The sequence below is a fragment of the Lipotes vexillifer genome, unplaced genomic scaffold (genome assembly GCF_000442215.2).
Source record: "Lipotes vexillifer unplaced genomic scaffold, Lipotes_vexillifer_v1.1 scaffold91, whole genome shotgun sequence".
Taxonomy (NCBI): domain Eukaryota; kingdom Metazoa; phylum Chordata; class Mammalia; order Artiodactyla; family Lipotidae; genus Lipotes; species Lipotes vexillifer.
Genome location: NW_006777583.1, coordinates 2,506,853 through 2,523,598, shown reverse-complemented (window position 1 = coordinate 2,523,598; position 16,746 = coordinate 2,506,853). Strand labels below are relative to the sequence as shown.

Here is a 16,746-nt window from a genome sequence, read left to right as displayed (position 1 = left end):
GAATAATAATCGATTATTTTTAAGCTAATACTTGACATTCTAGCATTTTATATCTGTATCATGTCAAAACAGTCATACTTCCTGAAGACTATCAGATACATCACTGCCCGCACAAGGAAGCTTTTATTGTGAATCAATTTAATTTCTCTACTAAATTATCTTGGGAACTTTTGTCACTACATTGATTTACCCAAGCCAAGGTTCTCAGGGCAGTTGATCGTATCTAATGGGGTGGCTCACTCTTCTTTGTACTTTCCATTCCAGGGTACTTTCAACACACACCTCCACGTGCAGTTCCTAGGCCCAGCTCCACTACACGAGAGGCAATGCCTCAGACCTTTTGGGCTATATCCCTCTCTTAATACAAACTCCACAACGGACATGGGTCATTTTATAAGGCTACTTCTCTAGCATCATGCTATTTGGGGAAACCGTTCCATGCAAGTCAAACACGAATAAGGGGACGAGTTAATCTAGTTTTAAATTTAAAAACCAAAAATAGAGTTTCAAGTATTATCTGATAAAACTGAGTTTTATCTTTACACCGTAAGGATGTGACACAAACAGGATCCCCACAACCCAATGGTCAATTCTCTACCCTCATCTTACGTGACCTCCCAGGAGCACGCAATGCAGCTGCTAGCTCCTTATTCACTAAGACATTTTTCTTTCTCATATTCCATTTTCCCATACCCTACTGCTTACTTCTTCTCATACTCCCCAGCTGGCTCTTCCTGTCCTCTAAATGCTGGGTGGGTCCCACAGCTCAGTCCCTGGCTTTCTGCTCCTCTCTCTTCACTTTTTCCACAGGTGACCTCACCCAATCCCCTTTGCCTTAATACCTACGAAATGTATATGACCAACCTTGGTCTATCCTGTATGCCTTGTATACCCAGCCACCCATTCCATACCTCCAAGCTAACAGTCATTTCAAATTTAGTATGTCCAAAGTAGAACACTTAATTTCCACCAATACCAAAGCTGCACTTTTATTACATAAATGTCAGAATCAATTGTCCTTGATCCTTTCTTGTAGCATGAGCAAAGAAAATATCGATATATGTGTGTGTGCATGTAAAAATGTTAATAAAAGAGAAACACTGTAAATTTCTTCTTGTAGACAGGATAGAATTCTTGTTATAAAAACATATGCACATCAAAAAAATATAAAAACAAAAACAAATGCAATTTTCATTTATTAGGACAATGAACAAAGGTTTCACATTAACATACCTAAAAAATGTATGATGTTCTACACTACACTTCCAAAGATGCTTGCAAGCAGTTTTACTTTGAGCTTCAAAAAAGAATGAGGTTTCATTGCACTGAGAGAGAAACAGAGAGAGAATATAAATTACAGACCACAACATTCTTCAGATGACAGCCACCCTTCTAGGTACCAAAAATTCAAGTAAGCAGAGAAATTACTGTTAACACATTAAAAAAATAATTATCTCTTGATAAAAATACAAAATATAAGTTCCATGTAAATCTTAGTGCCATCACCTTTATTACCTTCTTTTCTACATCACCCCATGACCACGGATAATTTCTACATCACCCCATGACCACGGATAATCAGAGTGACGGCACTGAAGCACTGTAAACTCTTCTGTCATCAATGGGCGACCAAGACAGGAAAAATACCGACTATGTGACAATCAACTCCCCCAAAAAAGAAGACACCCATAAACCCAGTTTTTATGTAATTTTAACTGTATTTTTTTTCAGGGATGTACAGGCCACACTTAAATGAAAGAATCTCAAGAGAGGTCGCTGGGAGGTGTGACCACCACAGCAGTGTAATCTGAGAAAGTTAAATAATGTCTCAGTACTGAGTTTCTCCATTCTGCATCAAGTTATTGGGGGAAATAAATTAAATGACATGACAGATGTGAAGTTACATATATTAGGTATACAATTCTAACTATCATTTTAATCTCGCAGCTACTTATCTATTTTAATACATAAGAAACAAAGGCAATATTAGAGGTAATTTTAACTGTGCAGCAAAAGATACTATTTTTTTTTAAGTGACTGAATAGGAAACCAAGCAAAATACAGTATCCATACTAAAATAATAATAAACCACAAGCTCTGTGAAGTTATATAATTGCTAACTTAGTCTCAAATAAAAACCAAACTCAAGTCACAAATGCAGAAGTGCCCCTGGAATAAGGTTTCCATGGATTCATAAACACAAAGTTGTCAATGAAGAATAACTGAAACGATTCCTACCTCTATACACACACTTTTAACAAGGACAGAACATTTATATGCATGAAATTTCTCCCAAGTCCACCTAGAATGAGGCTGTCCAATTTAGGAGTTTACTTGCAAACTGAAAGGGTGTGATGGAAACTGAGCCAATATATGCATGTTACAGCAAGGCTTTGTAATTCCTAAACCTTGTGAGGTGGAGGAAGGAACTTAGGGCAAGTCCCAAGTTTCTAAGTTGGGTGCTGCTAAGTAGTAAAATACAGCAAGTGGAAAAAAATTGGGGAATTGGATGGACGGGGGTAGGAATGGACATTAAGTTCAGGCTATTTTGATTCTGAGATGCCCATGGAACTAGGAACTCAACACGCCTAATGGGCCAGTAAACATTCAAGGGTAGAGCTGAGGAGAAAGGTCATATCTGCTGGCACAGATAATTTCACCTGAGAATCTAAAACACATTGCTCAGGGAGAGAGCACAGAGTGGATAACGGTGGAATCACAGTGAAGATGCTTGTGAAGGTGAAGTGAGAGCGGTCAAAAGGGACCTCAAGGCAATGGTATCCGAGAGGCTGGAGGAGGGGGCAAGTCTCAAGTGACCCAGAAAGGTCGCAGGGCTTGAAAAGAGGTCACTGCATTTTATGGGGAGAAATCTTCAGTGGCTTTCGTGAAAGGGGTTAAGGATTACAAAATTAGAGGTGATGAAGAAAAGGTGATCAATTCAGAAAGTGTTTTCCTCAAAAGCAAAAGAAACTAGGGGGGAGGTGAGAAGCAAGGGGCACAGAGGAAATCACAGATCATCCTTGGAGGCAGGGTGAGAAACCAAGGCTCCTGTCAGGAGATGGGAATGCTTAGAGGGGAATTTGTCTTCTTTTACTTTTCCTTTTTAAATATATACTCATGGTACAAACACCCAAAGTTACCAAAGTGGATAACACAATTCTAACTCAATCTCCCTCCTACCACTGTCCCCAATTCCCCTTCTCAGAGGCAACCACTATTAAGAGTTTGCCATATAACATGCCGGTGTTTTGTTTGCTTGTTTGTTTTTTTGCGGTACACGGGCCTCTCACTGTTGTGGCCTCGCCCGTTACGGAGCACAGGCTCCGGGACGCACAGGCTCAGTGGCCATGGCTCACAGGCCCAGCTGCTCTGCGTCATGTGGGATCTTCCCGGACCGCGGCACAAACCTGTGTCCCCTGCATACCCAGGCGGACTCTCAACCACTGTGCCACCAGGGAAGCCCATGCCGGTGTTTTAAAGTCACTGGATTATCCAAATATATAATACACAGGTCATTAATTTTAAGATAATTTTGCTTCTGGTTGTGTATCAGGATAAATAAGATAAAGCCAGTACATGGGACTTCCCTGGCGATCCAGTGGTTGATTCCAGGCTTCCACTGCAGGGGAATGGGTTCGATCCCTGGTAGGGGGACTAAGATCCAGCAAGCCTCACCAAAAAAAAACAAAAGAAGAAGCCAGTACAGTACAGGCTGCTCTTCCGTTCCCCAATCTACCACCTTCCTCAGTATATGCACCCATCTCCCTGTCAACAACTGAAACACAAAGTGTGTTAGGACTAACGTACTGGGCATTGTCACTGACAAGAAATGGTGGCTACTAATGACTATTCTGTGACACAGACACCTTCACATTTTAGCAAGAGCATCCACAAATAAGGTGGAATTGACATACTAAATCGAATTTCCACAAAGTGATTTAACTACATATATCATCCAGATTTCCAAAAGTGGAAGAGAAACCAAAAAATGTTCAAACTTGAAAACAAAGTAAATCTCCTTAAACTTTTCTAGGACTGGTTTTCACTTTATTCGTCACAGAAACATCTGTATTCTTTTGCTTTTCAAATAGAGACCTGGTCACAGGAAATCTAACTTTTAATGTATTTTTTAAAACTACCATCACCTAATGAAAGGATAAAAGGTATTTAAGATCCAACCAGAATTGGGTTTTCTCAAGTTTCTGTGTATACAAATATATTAAAGGAACAAAAGAGCCTCCCACAGGCTCCCTAATTACTTCTGCCCTGTGCAAATGACAAATACAAACTCATTCCCCCATTCATACAGGGCTTTAACACTAGCTGCCTGGTTTTTGCCCCATTGTTAGTAGAATGATCCAAATACTAAAAGGCAAGTTAACATAAATAAAAAAAGAGCCAGGTATTCGGAATAAATTCTGTGTGTTTTTGCCACATACAATAACTGCTGGCATAAATGTAACTGATGCAGCATTCAAATGTCTTTCTTTTTGAAACTCTGCTACCTACTAAACCTCTTCTAAAGGGACATGGACAATTAGCACTTTTCCATTTGTTCACACAAAGACAAGTTGCTGCTTAGCTTCAGAAGTTCATTTCAACCTACCGCTAAAATACTTTATCCAAGCAACCAACTCTTGCTTTTGGCAAAATTCCTCAAACACCTTCATAGTTTTGGTCATTTTATGCCAGAAGCAAAGCTATGGTCTGAATCTATTTCTTTTTCTTTTATAAAGAGCTCAAGCTTAAGTCACCTCTAACTCAGATATCACGTGGGGCTTCATCACACTGTGGATCTCTAGGTAAACTGGACTCAAAGTCCCAATTCCATCATTTGTAAGAATTCAGGACCTAGATTATATGGACAAATTCCCAACCTAACTCCCTCTGTTCTTCTCACTCTTTTTCCATCTTTGCTGGCTATGTTTCTCTTTGCAGCCTTGAAGAAATCAATCTACTTTAGCCTGGCTTCTCTGAAGCGTCTTGAGTTTACTGACAGGGCCATGGAGGGGCTCACACTATAAGATGCACAGCAGCTAACTCTCCCTTGGCTCCAGCTTCACTGCCTCTCCCACGCCCAATGGGCTTGCCACACACGGTCCCTGCTCTAGCTGGTTCCTCTGCTTCCAACTTGGGAAGCAGCCACAACTGGACAATCTGCCTTCCCCAGCTTCCCTAGAATTACGAGGACGAACATTTTCTCAATCCTGTCATTATACATTCATCCCACCTCCACCGTCAATAGAAGTAACCTAAGGTACACTGCAAAGGTCAAATACTTAAGAGTAAAGAGATTAGTACTTCTAACAATAGTAAGATGCAATCATTACATAAATGTTGCAGAGGCCTACAACAGAGAGTTTTCTTATCAATGATCCATAAAGGCAGAGGAGAGGCTAAAAAGAAGTGCAAAGATTACAAGCCTACAGTTTTATGGGATCTTTTTTCAAATATTCAGTCTCTAGAAGATTTATATGTACTTGGCAATTGTTAGCTTACTTTAGACACTAGATGAAATAAAAATCAGGGGGCTAATAGCAAATGATTGAAAGAACTTAATTACTGAGAAAGCAAAGGAAGGCAAATCGTGGAACAGAAACAAAATTTATTCTTGAACTGAAAAGAAATACCAAAGAAATATCACAAAATTTTAAGTATTAGAGAAATTCTGTCTTTATAAATGGTAAGCCTGAATGATTGCAGTTGTAAAAATTTAACTAGGTTTGTGTATGTGAGACAGTGGGCACGATGTTTGTTTTAATCTCTTTCCCCGTATTTTCCACTGCTTTCTCATCCGGAGTGCAAAGCCAGATAAAGAGTTCAGAGTAACCCCTGCAACCAAAAAATTATCAATCTTGTTATTATTTGGAAAGGGAAGTTAGAAGGGAATTTTAAAACACTTGAGTAAAATATTATCTTGTGCTTTCAAGTTTTTTCTTTACAGAGTGCTTCCTAAAAAGTGTTTCTTACATCATTAATGTCTTATGATAATGGCATAAAAAGAGTTCTATGGTCAAAAAAGTTTGCGAAACACTGGGTTAAACACTCAGACCTTTTATTGAGCTAATATGTACTGTGACTCTCCAAGAGCTGGTAAGGTAGCTGGTGTTTCCCTGATCTGTATGAGCAAAAACTTTATTTCAACTACTCTGGTTTAGAAAATATAAACATCCCTACACACACACCAATTATTTTTAAAATTCTTTCTGAAATGCACATATTATGGTTTGAATTAAAAATCACTGTGCAGGGCTTCCCTGGTGGCGCAGTGGTTGAGAGTCCGCCTGCTGATGCAGGGGACGCGGGTTCGTGCCGCAGTCTGGGAAGATCCCACATGCCACGGAGTGGCTGGGCCCGTGAGTCATGGCCGCTGAGCCTGTGCGTCCGGAGCCTGTGCTCCGCGACGGGAGAGGCCACAGCAGTGAGAGGCCCGCGTACCGCAAAAAAAAAAAAAAAAAAAAAAAATCACTGTGCACTTCAACAGAGCACTGGAAGAATAACATTAATTTCCATTCCTACATATATGTCGTATTCTACAATAAAAGAACAAAAACAGCAAAAATATTCCAGAACTCTTTCGTCAGCTATGTGGGTTATATTTCAAACTATCCACTAAAGATGAAAAACCTTCTTACCTCTTTTACAGATGAATAAATTAATTGCTTGATGAATAATTGTTTATAACTCTTTCTAGTTCATTGAAACATAAATTATAGAATTGGAAAGGATGTGTTAGATTGTGCTGTGCATCCCCCCTTTTTCCCTTTCCTCCCAAGAATTCAAAAAGAGAAAACAGGAGCCAAAACATTAGAGAATATTTATATCAAGTTTCAGTGAACTCTGAAAACTATTTCATTGAGCTTATTCTGCTTCCTATTTGAAAAAATGCACAGATGCAAACCCAGGATTCCAGATGGCTTACTTTTGTTATTGTTGTTTTTACTCTATCTTTTCCTCACCTTTTCTTTAACGAAACTGTAGGATTTCCTAAAATGTCAGCATTTCTCTCTTATATTTGCAGATTTCATTTTTTAATGGTAACTAATCTTTATTGCCAGTCTTACAAATGTTTAAAAACTTTTAATAACAAATGTTACTTAAGCTTGTTAAAATGAAGGCATATCTGGTAAGATCTATTCATACTCTTAATGTAGAAAAATTTTATACCAGAATTTAGACATTCCTTCCAAACAAATGGCTCACTTAACTATGGAGAAACACACTAGCAAATGAAGCAAAGGAAACTCCATGGGCCTGGAAGACCTGAGCTCCCCTTGTTGCCTTGGCAAGAACTATTCACCAGCCAAGACTAGTCAAGAACAAGGTGCTGCCTGAGCCCTTTCCTGTGCAAAACTTCAAGAGCTCTAAGTGCATGAGGGCAAGACACTTCTGACTCAGAGACGTGTACCAGGTGCCTATTACAAGTCCAGCTTTGGACTGGGTTCATTCAACCTCACAACAACCTTGTAAGACAGATTTTATCATCCTTACTTATTAGATAAGGAAATGTAGGCTAAATGTCATTCAGGAAATTGCCCGAAGTTAGAGAAGTGGGAGATCTGGACTTACACCATGCTATCTGACAACTAGTCTAGTAATCCATCACTTAATCTGAAAGACTCCAAACCACACTGTCATATGGAATCAGGATCCAAATGTTACTAACAGAGTCACACTTGTGAACACTTAGGGGAAAATACAACACCTATAGTTCCAGGTATACTCACACACTGTAGGTGAAACATACAATGGCACAGAAACTGCGGGTGAAGGTTGGGATGGGAGAACAAGGCAATATCTAACATATCTACACATATACTCACCCTTCCAGCATTCCTACTCCTGGGAATTTACCCCAAAGGCAGCCCTCCAACAATATAAAAATACATATGCCCCAAGTTATTGATTGATGGAAAATTTTTAATTGCAAACTATCAAGAACTACCTAAACGTCCCAGCATAAGAGATTGGCTGAATAAACTACTTTACAGACACTCAATGGAGTACTATGCAGATGTACAAGAGAACAAGAAATCTCCGAGTGAACTGATATAGAGAGATTTCTAGGAGATACCACTAAATGAAAGAAAAAGTGCAAAGACCACAAAGAGTATGCTATATTTTATGTAAGAAAGAAAAAAATTTTAATATGCTTATCTTTATAAATAGAAATACAAGGAGGAGGATAAACCATAAAACACTGAAGTTGGTTACCTACAAAGAAGGGTAAGGGAACGGAACTGAAGGAATAGGGGAGTCAGCAATACTTCTGAGTGTGCCTCTTCTTGCAGAGTTTTTGCCTTTTGGAAGCATGCTAATCTTCTACATCTTCAAAAATTAAAACCAAAGAAAAGAGGATATGAAGTGGGGGCCTATAACTGAAAGCAAACTGAAACAGTTAAACCTAACTAGATCTCAAATAAACCCCAGAGACACAGGAATAGGAAAGGAGGGAAGGAAAGGCCAACCCAAGTACATTTTGAACACGGTATTAGACTCTATACTGTCTTGGCAAGGTGATATACATGAGTGGAAAAATCACACAAAAAAACTTTCCATTTCAGTGGCTTGGCCAAACCAGTTCTGAAACTATTTGAGATGCAGTTTAGGACTGAGCACACAAGTAAATGTGCTACTGTTATTGGGAGCCACGGTTCTCCCAGGCCAAAGAAAGCCTGTACAAGAATGAAATGAGAGGGGGACTTCCCTGGTGGCGCAGTAGTTAAGAATCTGCCTGCCAATGCAGGGCACACGGGTTTGAGCCCTGGTCCGGGAAGATCCCACATGCCGTGGAGCAGCTATGCCCATGCGCCACAACTACTGAGCCTGCGCTCTAGAGCCCGCGAGCCACAACTACTGTGCCCATGTGCTGCAACTACTGAAGCCCACGCTCCTAGAGCCCGTGCTCTGCAACGAGAAGCCACTGCAGTGAGAAGCCCGCACACTGCAACGAAGAGCAGCCCCCACTCGCTGCAACTAGAGAAAGACTGAACACATCAGGAAAGACCCAGTGCAGCCAAAAATAAATAAATAAATAAATAATAAATAAATAAAAGCAATCATTTTAAAAAAGTGGAAATGTTCAATTAAATACAATAATAATTTTTTTTAAAAATGAAATGAGGGAAGGAAGAGCAAGCCCGGTGGGGATGGATGGAAACTGGAGGTATGGCATGAACTTATGATTTCTAAAATGTACAGAAGCATGCTCCTATGCACACGTGTGTGTGAACATATGTATTTATATTTGTACACATGTGTATATTCATGCTTGTATTCCCTAGCTTTGTCCACTAGAAAAGCCAAGAAGCAAAGTCACCCCAGTAGCAATGACCACACCTAACACCCAGATCTTGACCCTTCCCCAGTAAAAGGAACCAGGGCTCTTTGGAGAAATGGCTGATAACAGAGTGGATGCAGGGTAGGTACAAGATGCACCTGAAATACCAAGCTATACCAAAAAAGGAAGAAAGTGACCAAAACAATGGTAAGGGCAGGTCAAAAGGGCACAGGAGTCCCAAAGGGCTCCCACTGGCCAAATCTAGGACAACTTCAATACCAGAACAGTTAGGTACAGTAGTGTATTACAAACCAGTGAAAAAATAGGAGTCAGTCCATGCCAATAACAAAAAGGAGGGAAGGTGAGGCTCTCACCTACAGCAGAGCACCAAGGTCTGACTGATACATGTGGAGGCAGCAGGACAGCTAGAGTATCAGCATTTTGCAAGCATCATAGTAAAAGATCAAATCAAGCAAGAGTCCTCAATGGATGCTAGACCTAAGGTAAATATTGAAGAGCAGGGCATTTGCACTGAATTACGTTATCTCTCCACAGATTGCTTATTAGTTGCAAAGGAGAAAAATAAAAACCCAGTAATTATCAAGTGGAAAATTGGGACAACCACGACTGGGTGATCACACTTAACGTAACCGATGGGAGGCTGGCAGTGGTTACCATGCACCTCCAGATGTGACACCCTGGGAGAGACACAACTTCACCTGTGCTGCTTTCCAGCAGAGAATGCAGAACCTCATTCAATCACAGTGAAACAGACAGATATGAACTGAGCAGCTTTCCACAATTGACCCTTGAGCAACAGGGGGTCAGGAGCACCAATCCCCACACAGTCAAGAATCTGGTATAACTTACAGTTGACCCTCTGGATCCAAGGCTCTGCCTCAGCATGTTCAACTAACCAGAGATCAGGAAGTAACTGTACTACCTATCCAGTGAAAAAAATCTACCCACAGGTGGACCCACGCAACTCAAACTCCTTGTTCTAGGGTCAACTGTATTTTCAAAAAGTGGAATAGAATTGTAGTCTTCAAAAATCTCAATGCCATAAAGAACAAAAATGCTACTAAAATGTTCCAGATTAAAGGAAGCTAAGTTGATTCTACATTGGAGCAGGAAAATACTATAAAGAACTTTATTAGGTCAGCCAACAAAATTGGAATATAGAAAGTAGATGATACAAGTATTCTACTGAGAGGGCAGACAACAGAAGCAAGAAAAACTACAATCCCACAGCATATGGAACAAAAACCACATTCACAGAAAGACAGACAAGATGAAAATGCAGAGGGCTATGTACCAGATGAAGGAACAACATAAAACTCCAGAAAAACAACTAAATGAAGTGGAGATAGGGAACCTTCCAGAAAAAGAATTTAGAATAATGATACTGAAGATGGTCCAGGGCCTCAGAAAAGGAATGGAGGCAAAGATCGAGAAGATGCAAGAAATGTTTAACAAACACCTAGAAGAATTAAAGAACAAACAAACAGATGAACAATACAATAACTGAAATGAAAACTACACTAGAAGGAATCAATAGCAGAATAACTGAGGCAGAAGAACGGACAAGTGACCTGGAAGACAGAATGGTGGAATTCACTGCTGCGGAACACAATAAAGAAAAAAAAATGAAAAGAAATGAAGACAGCCTAAGAGGCCTCTGGAATGACATTAAACGCAACAACATTCGCATTATAGGAGTCCCAGAAGGAGAAGAGAGAGAGAAAGGACCCGAAAAAATATTTGAAGACATTATAGTCAAAAACTTCCCTAACATGGGAAAGGAAATAGCCAACCAATACCAGGAGGCACAGAGAGTCCCATACAAGATAAACCCAAGGAGAAACACGCCGAGACACATAATAATCAAATTGGCAAAAATTAAAGACAAAGTTTTGAAAGCAGCAAGGGAAAAATGACAAATAACATACAAGAGAACTCACATAAGGTTAACAGCTGATCTCTCAGCAGAAACTCTACAAGCCAAAGGGAGTGGCATGATATACTCAAAGGGATGAAAAGGAAGAACCTACAACCAAGATTACTCTACCTGGCAAGGATTTCACTCAGATTCAATGGAGAAATCAAAAGTTTTACTGACAAGCAAAAGCTAAGAGAATTCAGCACCACCAAACCAGCTCTACAACAAATGCTAAAGGAACTTCTCTAAGTGGGAAACACAAGGGAAGAAAAGGACCTACAAAAACAAACCCAAAACAATTAAGAAAATGGTCATAGGAACATACATATCGATAATTAACTTAAACGTAAATCGATTAAATGCTCCAACCAAAAGACACAAACTTGCTGAATGGATACAAAAACAAGACCCATATATATGCTGTCTACAAGAGACCCACTTCAGACCTAGGGACACACACAGACTGAAAGTGAGGGAATGGAAAAAGATATCCCAGGCCAATGGAAATCAAAAGAAAGCTGGAGTAGCAATACTCATATCAGATAAAATAGACTTTAAAATAAAGAATATGACAAGAGACAAGGAAGGACACTACATAATGATCAAGGTATCAATCCAAGAAGAAGACATAACAATTATAAATATATATGCACCCAACATAGGAGCACCTCAATACATAAGGCAACTGCTAACAGCTATAAAAGAGGAAATTGACAGTAACACAATAATAGTGGGGGACTTTAACACCTCACTTACACCAATGGACAGATCATCCAAAATGAAAATAAATAAGGAAACAGAAGCTTTAAATGACACAATAGATCAGATAGGTTTAATTGATATTTATAGGACATTCCATCCAAAAACAGCAGATTACACTTTCTTCTCAAGGGTGCACGAAACATTCTCCAGGATACGTCACATCTTGGTTCACAAAACAAGCCTGAGTAAATTTAAGAAAACTGAAATCATATCAAGCATCTTTTCTGACCACAATGCTATGAGATTAGAAATGAATTACAAGGAAAAATCGTAAAAAGCACAAACACATAGAGGCTAAACAATACGTTACTAAATAACCAAGAGGTCACTGAAGAAATCAAAGAGGAAATCAATAAATACCTAGAGACAAATGACAATGAAAACATGATGATCCAAAATCTATGGGATGCAGCAAAAGCAGTTCTAAGACGGAAGTTTATAGCTATACAAGCCTACCTCAAGGAACAAGAAAAATTTCAAAAAAACAATCTAACCTTACACCTAAAGGAAAAAGAGAAAAAAGAACAAACAAAACCCAAAGTTAGCAGAAGGCAAGAAATCATAAATATCAGAGCAGAAATAAATGAAATAGAAACAAAGAAAACAATAGCAAAGATCAATAAAACTAAAAGCTGGTTCTTTGAGAAGATGAACAAAATTGATAAACCATTAGCCAGACTCATCAAGAAAAAGAGGGAGAGGACTCAAATCAGTAAAATTAGAAATGAAAAAGGAGAACTTACAACAAGACACCACAGAAATATGTAGCATCCTAAGAGACTAGTACAGGCAACTCTATGCCAAGAAAATGGACAGCCTGGAAGAAATGGACAAATTTTTAGAAAGGTATAACCTTCCAAGACTGAACCAGGAAGAAATAGAAAATATGAACAGACCAATCACAAGTAATGAAATTGAAACTATGACTAAAAATCTTCCAACAAACAAAAGTCCAGGACCACATGTCTTCACAGGTGAATTCTATCAAACGTTAAGAGAAGAGCTAACACCCCTCCTTCTCAAATTCTTCCAAATAACTGCAGAGGAAGGAAGACTCCCAAACTCATTCTATGAGGCCACCATCACCCTGATACCAAAACCAGACAAAGATACGACCAAAAAAGAAAATTAGAGATCAATATCACTGATGAATACAGATGCAAAAATCCTCAACAAAATACTAGCAAACAGAATCCAACAACACATTAAAAGGATCATACACCATGATCCAGTGGGATTTATCCCAGGGATGCAAGGATTCTTCAATATACACAAATCAATGTGATACACCATATTAACAAATTGAAGAATAAAAACCATATGATCATCTCAATAGATGCAGAAAAAGCTTTGGACAAAATTAAACACCTATTTATGATAAAACGCTCCAGAGAGTGGGCATAGAGGGAACCTACCTCAACATAATAAAGGCCATATATGACAAACCCAGAGCAAACATCATTCTCAATGGTGAAAAACTGAATGCATGTCCTCTAAGATTAGGAACAAGACAAGGATATACACTCTAGCCACTATTATTCAACAAAGTTTTGGAAGTCCTAGCCACAGCAATCAGAGAAGAAAAAGAAATAAAAGGAAAACAAATTGGAAAAGAAGAAGTAAAACTGTCACTGTTTGCAGATGACATGATACTATACATAGAGAATCCTAAAGATGCCACCAGAAAACTACTAGAGCTAGTCAGTGAATTAGCTGAAGTTGCAAGATACAAAATTAATGCACAGAAATCTCTTGCATTCCTATACACTAATGATGAAAAATCTGAAGGAGAAATTAAGGAAAACTCCCATTTACCACTGCAACAAAAAGAATAAAATACCTAGGAACAAACCTACCCAGGGAGACAAAAGACCTGTATGCAGAAAACTATAAGACACTGATGAAAGAAATTAAAGATGATACCAACAGATGCAGAGATATACATGTTCTTGGATTGGAAGAATCAATATTGTGAAAATGACTATACTACCCAAAGCAATCTACAGATACAATGCAATCCTTATCAAATTACCAATGGCATTTTTTTACAGAACTAGAACAAAAAATCTTAAAAATTTTATGGAGACACAAAAGACCCCGAATAGCCAAAGCAGTCTTGAGGGAAAACAACGGAGCTGGAGGAATTAGACTCCCTGACTTCAGACTATACTACAAAGCTACAGTCATCAAGACAATATGGTACTGGCACAAAAACAGAAACATAGATCAATGGAACAAGATAGAAAGCCCAGAGATAAACCCACGCACCTATGGTCAACTAATCTATGACAAAGGAGGCAAGGATATACAATGGAGAAAAGACAGTCTTTTCAATAAGTGGTGCTGGGAAAACTGGACAGCTACATGTAAAAGTATGAGATTAGATCACTCCCTAACACCATACACAAAAATAAGCTCAAAATGGATTAAAGACCTAAATGTAAGGCCAGAAACTATCAAACTCTTAGAGGAAAACATAGGCAGGACACTCTATGACATAAATCACAGCAAGGTCCTTTTTGACTCACCTCCTAGAGAAATGGAAATAAAAACAAAAATAAACAAATGGGACCTAATGAAACTTCAAAGCTTTTGCACAGCAAAGGAAACCATAAACAAGACCAAAAGACAACCCTCAGAATGGGAGAAAATATTTGCAAATGTAGCAACTGACAAAGGATTAATCTCCAAAATTTATAAGCAGCTCATGCAGCTTAATAACAAAAAAACAAACAACCCAATCCAAAAATGAGCAGAAGACCTAAATAGACATTTCTCCAAAGAACATATACAGACTGCCAGCAAACACATGAAAGAATGCTCAACATCATTAATCATTACAGAAATGCAAATCAAAACTACAGTGAGATATCATCTCACACCAGTCAGAATGGCCATCATCAAAAAATCTAGAAACAATAAATGCTGGAGAGGGTGTGGAGAAAAGGGAACCCTCTTGCAGTGTTGGTGGGAATGTAAATTGATACAGCCACTGTGGAGAACAGCATGGAGGTTCCTTAAAAAACTACAAATAGAACTACCATATGACCCAGCAATCCCACTACTGGGCATATACCCTGAGAAAACCATAATTCAAAAAGAATCATGTACCAAAATGTTCATTGCAGCTCTATTTACAATAGCCCGGAGATGGAAACAACCTAAGTGTCCATCGTCAGATGAATGGATAAAGAAGATGTGGCATATACATACAATGGAATATTACTCAGCCATAGAAAGAAACGAAATTGAGCTATTTGTAATGAGGCAGATAGACCTAGAGTCTGTCATTCAGAGTGAAGTAAGTCAGAAAGAGAGAGACAAATACCGTATGCTAGCACATATATATGGAATTTAAGAAAAAAAAATGTCATGAAGAACCTAGGGGTAAAACAGGAATAAAGACACAGACTTACTAGAGCATGGACTTGAGGATATGGGGAGAGGGAAGGGTAAGCTGTGACAAAGCGAGAGAGAGGCATGGACACATATACACTACCAAACGTAAGGTAGATAGCTAGTGGGAAGCAGCCACATAGCACAGGGAGATCAGCTCGGTGCTTTGTGACCGCCTGGAGGGGTGGTATAGGGAGGGTGGGAGGGAGGGAGACGCAAGCGGGAAGAGATATGGGAACATATGTATATATATAACTGATTCATTTTGTTGTGAAGCAGAAACTAACACACCGTTGTAAAGCAATTATACTCCAATAAAAAAATAAAATAAAAATAATAAAATAAAATAAAATAAATGCAAAGGCAAAACAAAAAAAAAACTTGAAATGTTATTTCCAAGGATTAAACAGACCTTATTCCTTGCATTATCAAGTCACATGAAACCACCAGCAGGATAGGAAGAAAACTGTATAACACTACTATCTAATGAGCTATTCTACAATACTTTTGGATAATTTTAATTCAATCTTTTATCAGCACATCTTTTAAGGTTGAAGAAAACTGGACTTTCTTCAGACTAGACTGTTGAGAACTACTACAAGCTTTTTAGACTATTTGTTCCTTTAAAAACCAGGAATTTCCCCTCCTTACAAGTTAAAACTCATGTCAAAAATCCAATTTTAGTTTCATCAATAATTGGCAGCATATCACACAGTTCTGGGAGGGATCACTGTATTTTTTCTAGAAGAAGAACCAATAGTAGTATCAGGTTTTCTGATTTGGCAGCCCACCATCCCAGTACATCAGTTCACTGATCAGGCCACAAGTATTTACTGAGCACCTGCTACATGTGGGGCACTAAACCAGATACCAGGTTCCAACTGTGGTTGCAGCCACTTTGCTTCCTGTATCCCAGCTTGTGGCCGCATTAGCAGATTTTGTTTACTTCTTTCTACAAGTATCTTATTAGAAAGTCAATTCAACACTGTTCACTTAAGTTTTTTTTCAGCATAAAGTTAGCATCAAGGAGACAGAAGGATGAATTCTCCTACGTCATATTTTCATCCATGTATCCCATAAACATGAATTATAGGACTAGCACTTCAAGGGAGCATTATTTTCACAGGGAGATTAAAAGGAAGCTTTCACATCCTGTCTTCTTTTGCCCAGTTTCCTAAAAGCTACCTGTCAATGCACGAGAGCACCCTGAGGCTCTGACAAACACTGTACCCACTACCCAAACAGTCCTGGAGGTCACTGCCAACCTGCAGAGTGACCGTCATCATTTCTGCACCCTTGGCTTACAGTCTCCCTTGAAAGCATCCAGAATTTCCCTTCTGGTTTATCTACCACGCTCAACTAGGGAAAG

The 16,746-nt window shown here is 38.9% G+C and overlaps 1 protein-coding gene across 1 annotated transcript in view; it reads right to left on the bottom strand.

Moving 5' to 3' along the window:
* EPB41L4A (erythrocyte membrane protein band 4.1 like 4A) overlaps positions 1-16,746 on the bottom strand; it is a 253,773-nt gene that overhangs the window by 76,610 nt on the left and 160,417 nt on the right. Inside the window, exon 10 of the mRNA XM_007451202.1 lies at positions 1,234-1,325. Coding sequence (XP_007451264.1) covers positions 1,234-1,325 — 92 coding nt within the window. The remainder of the gene's footprint in view (positions 1-1,233; positions 1,326-16,746) is intronic.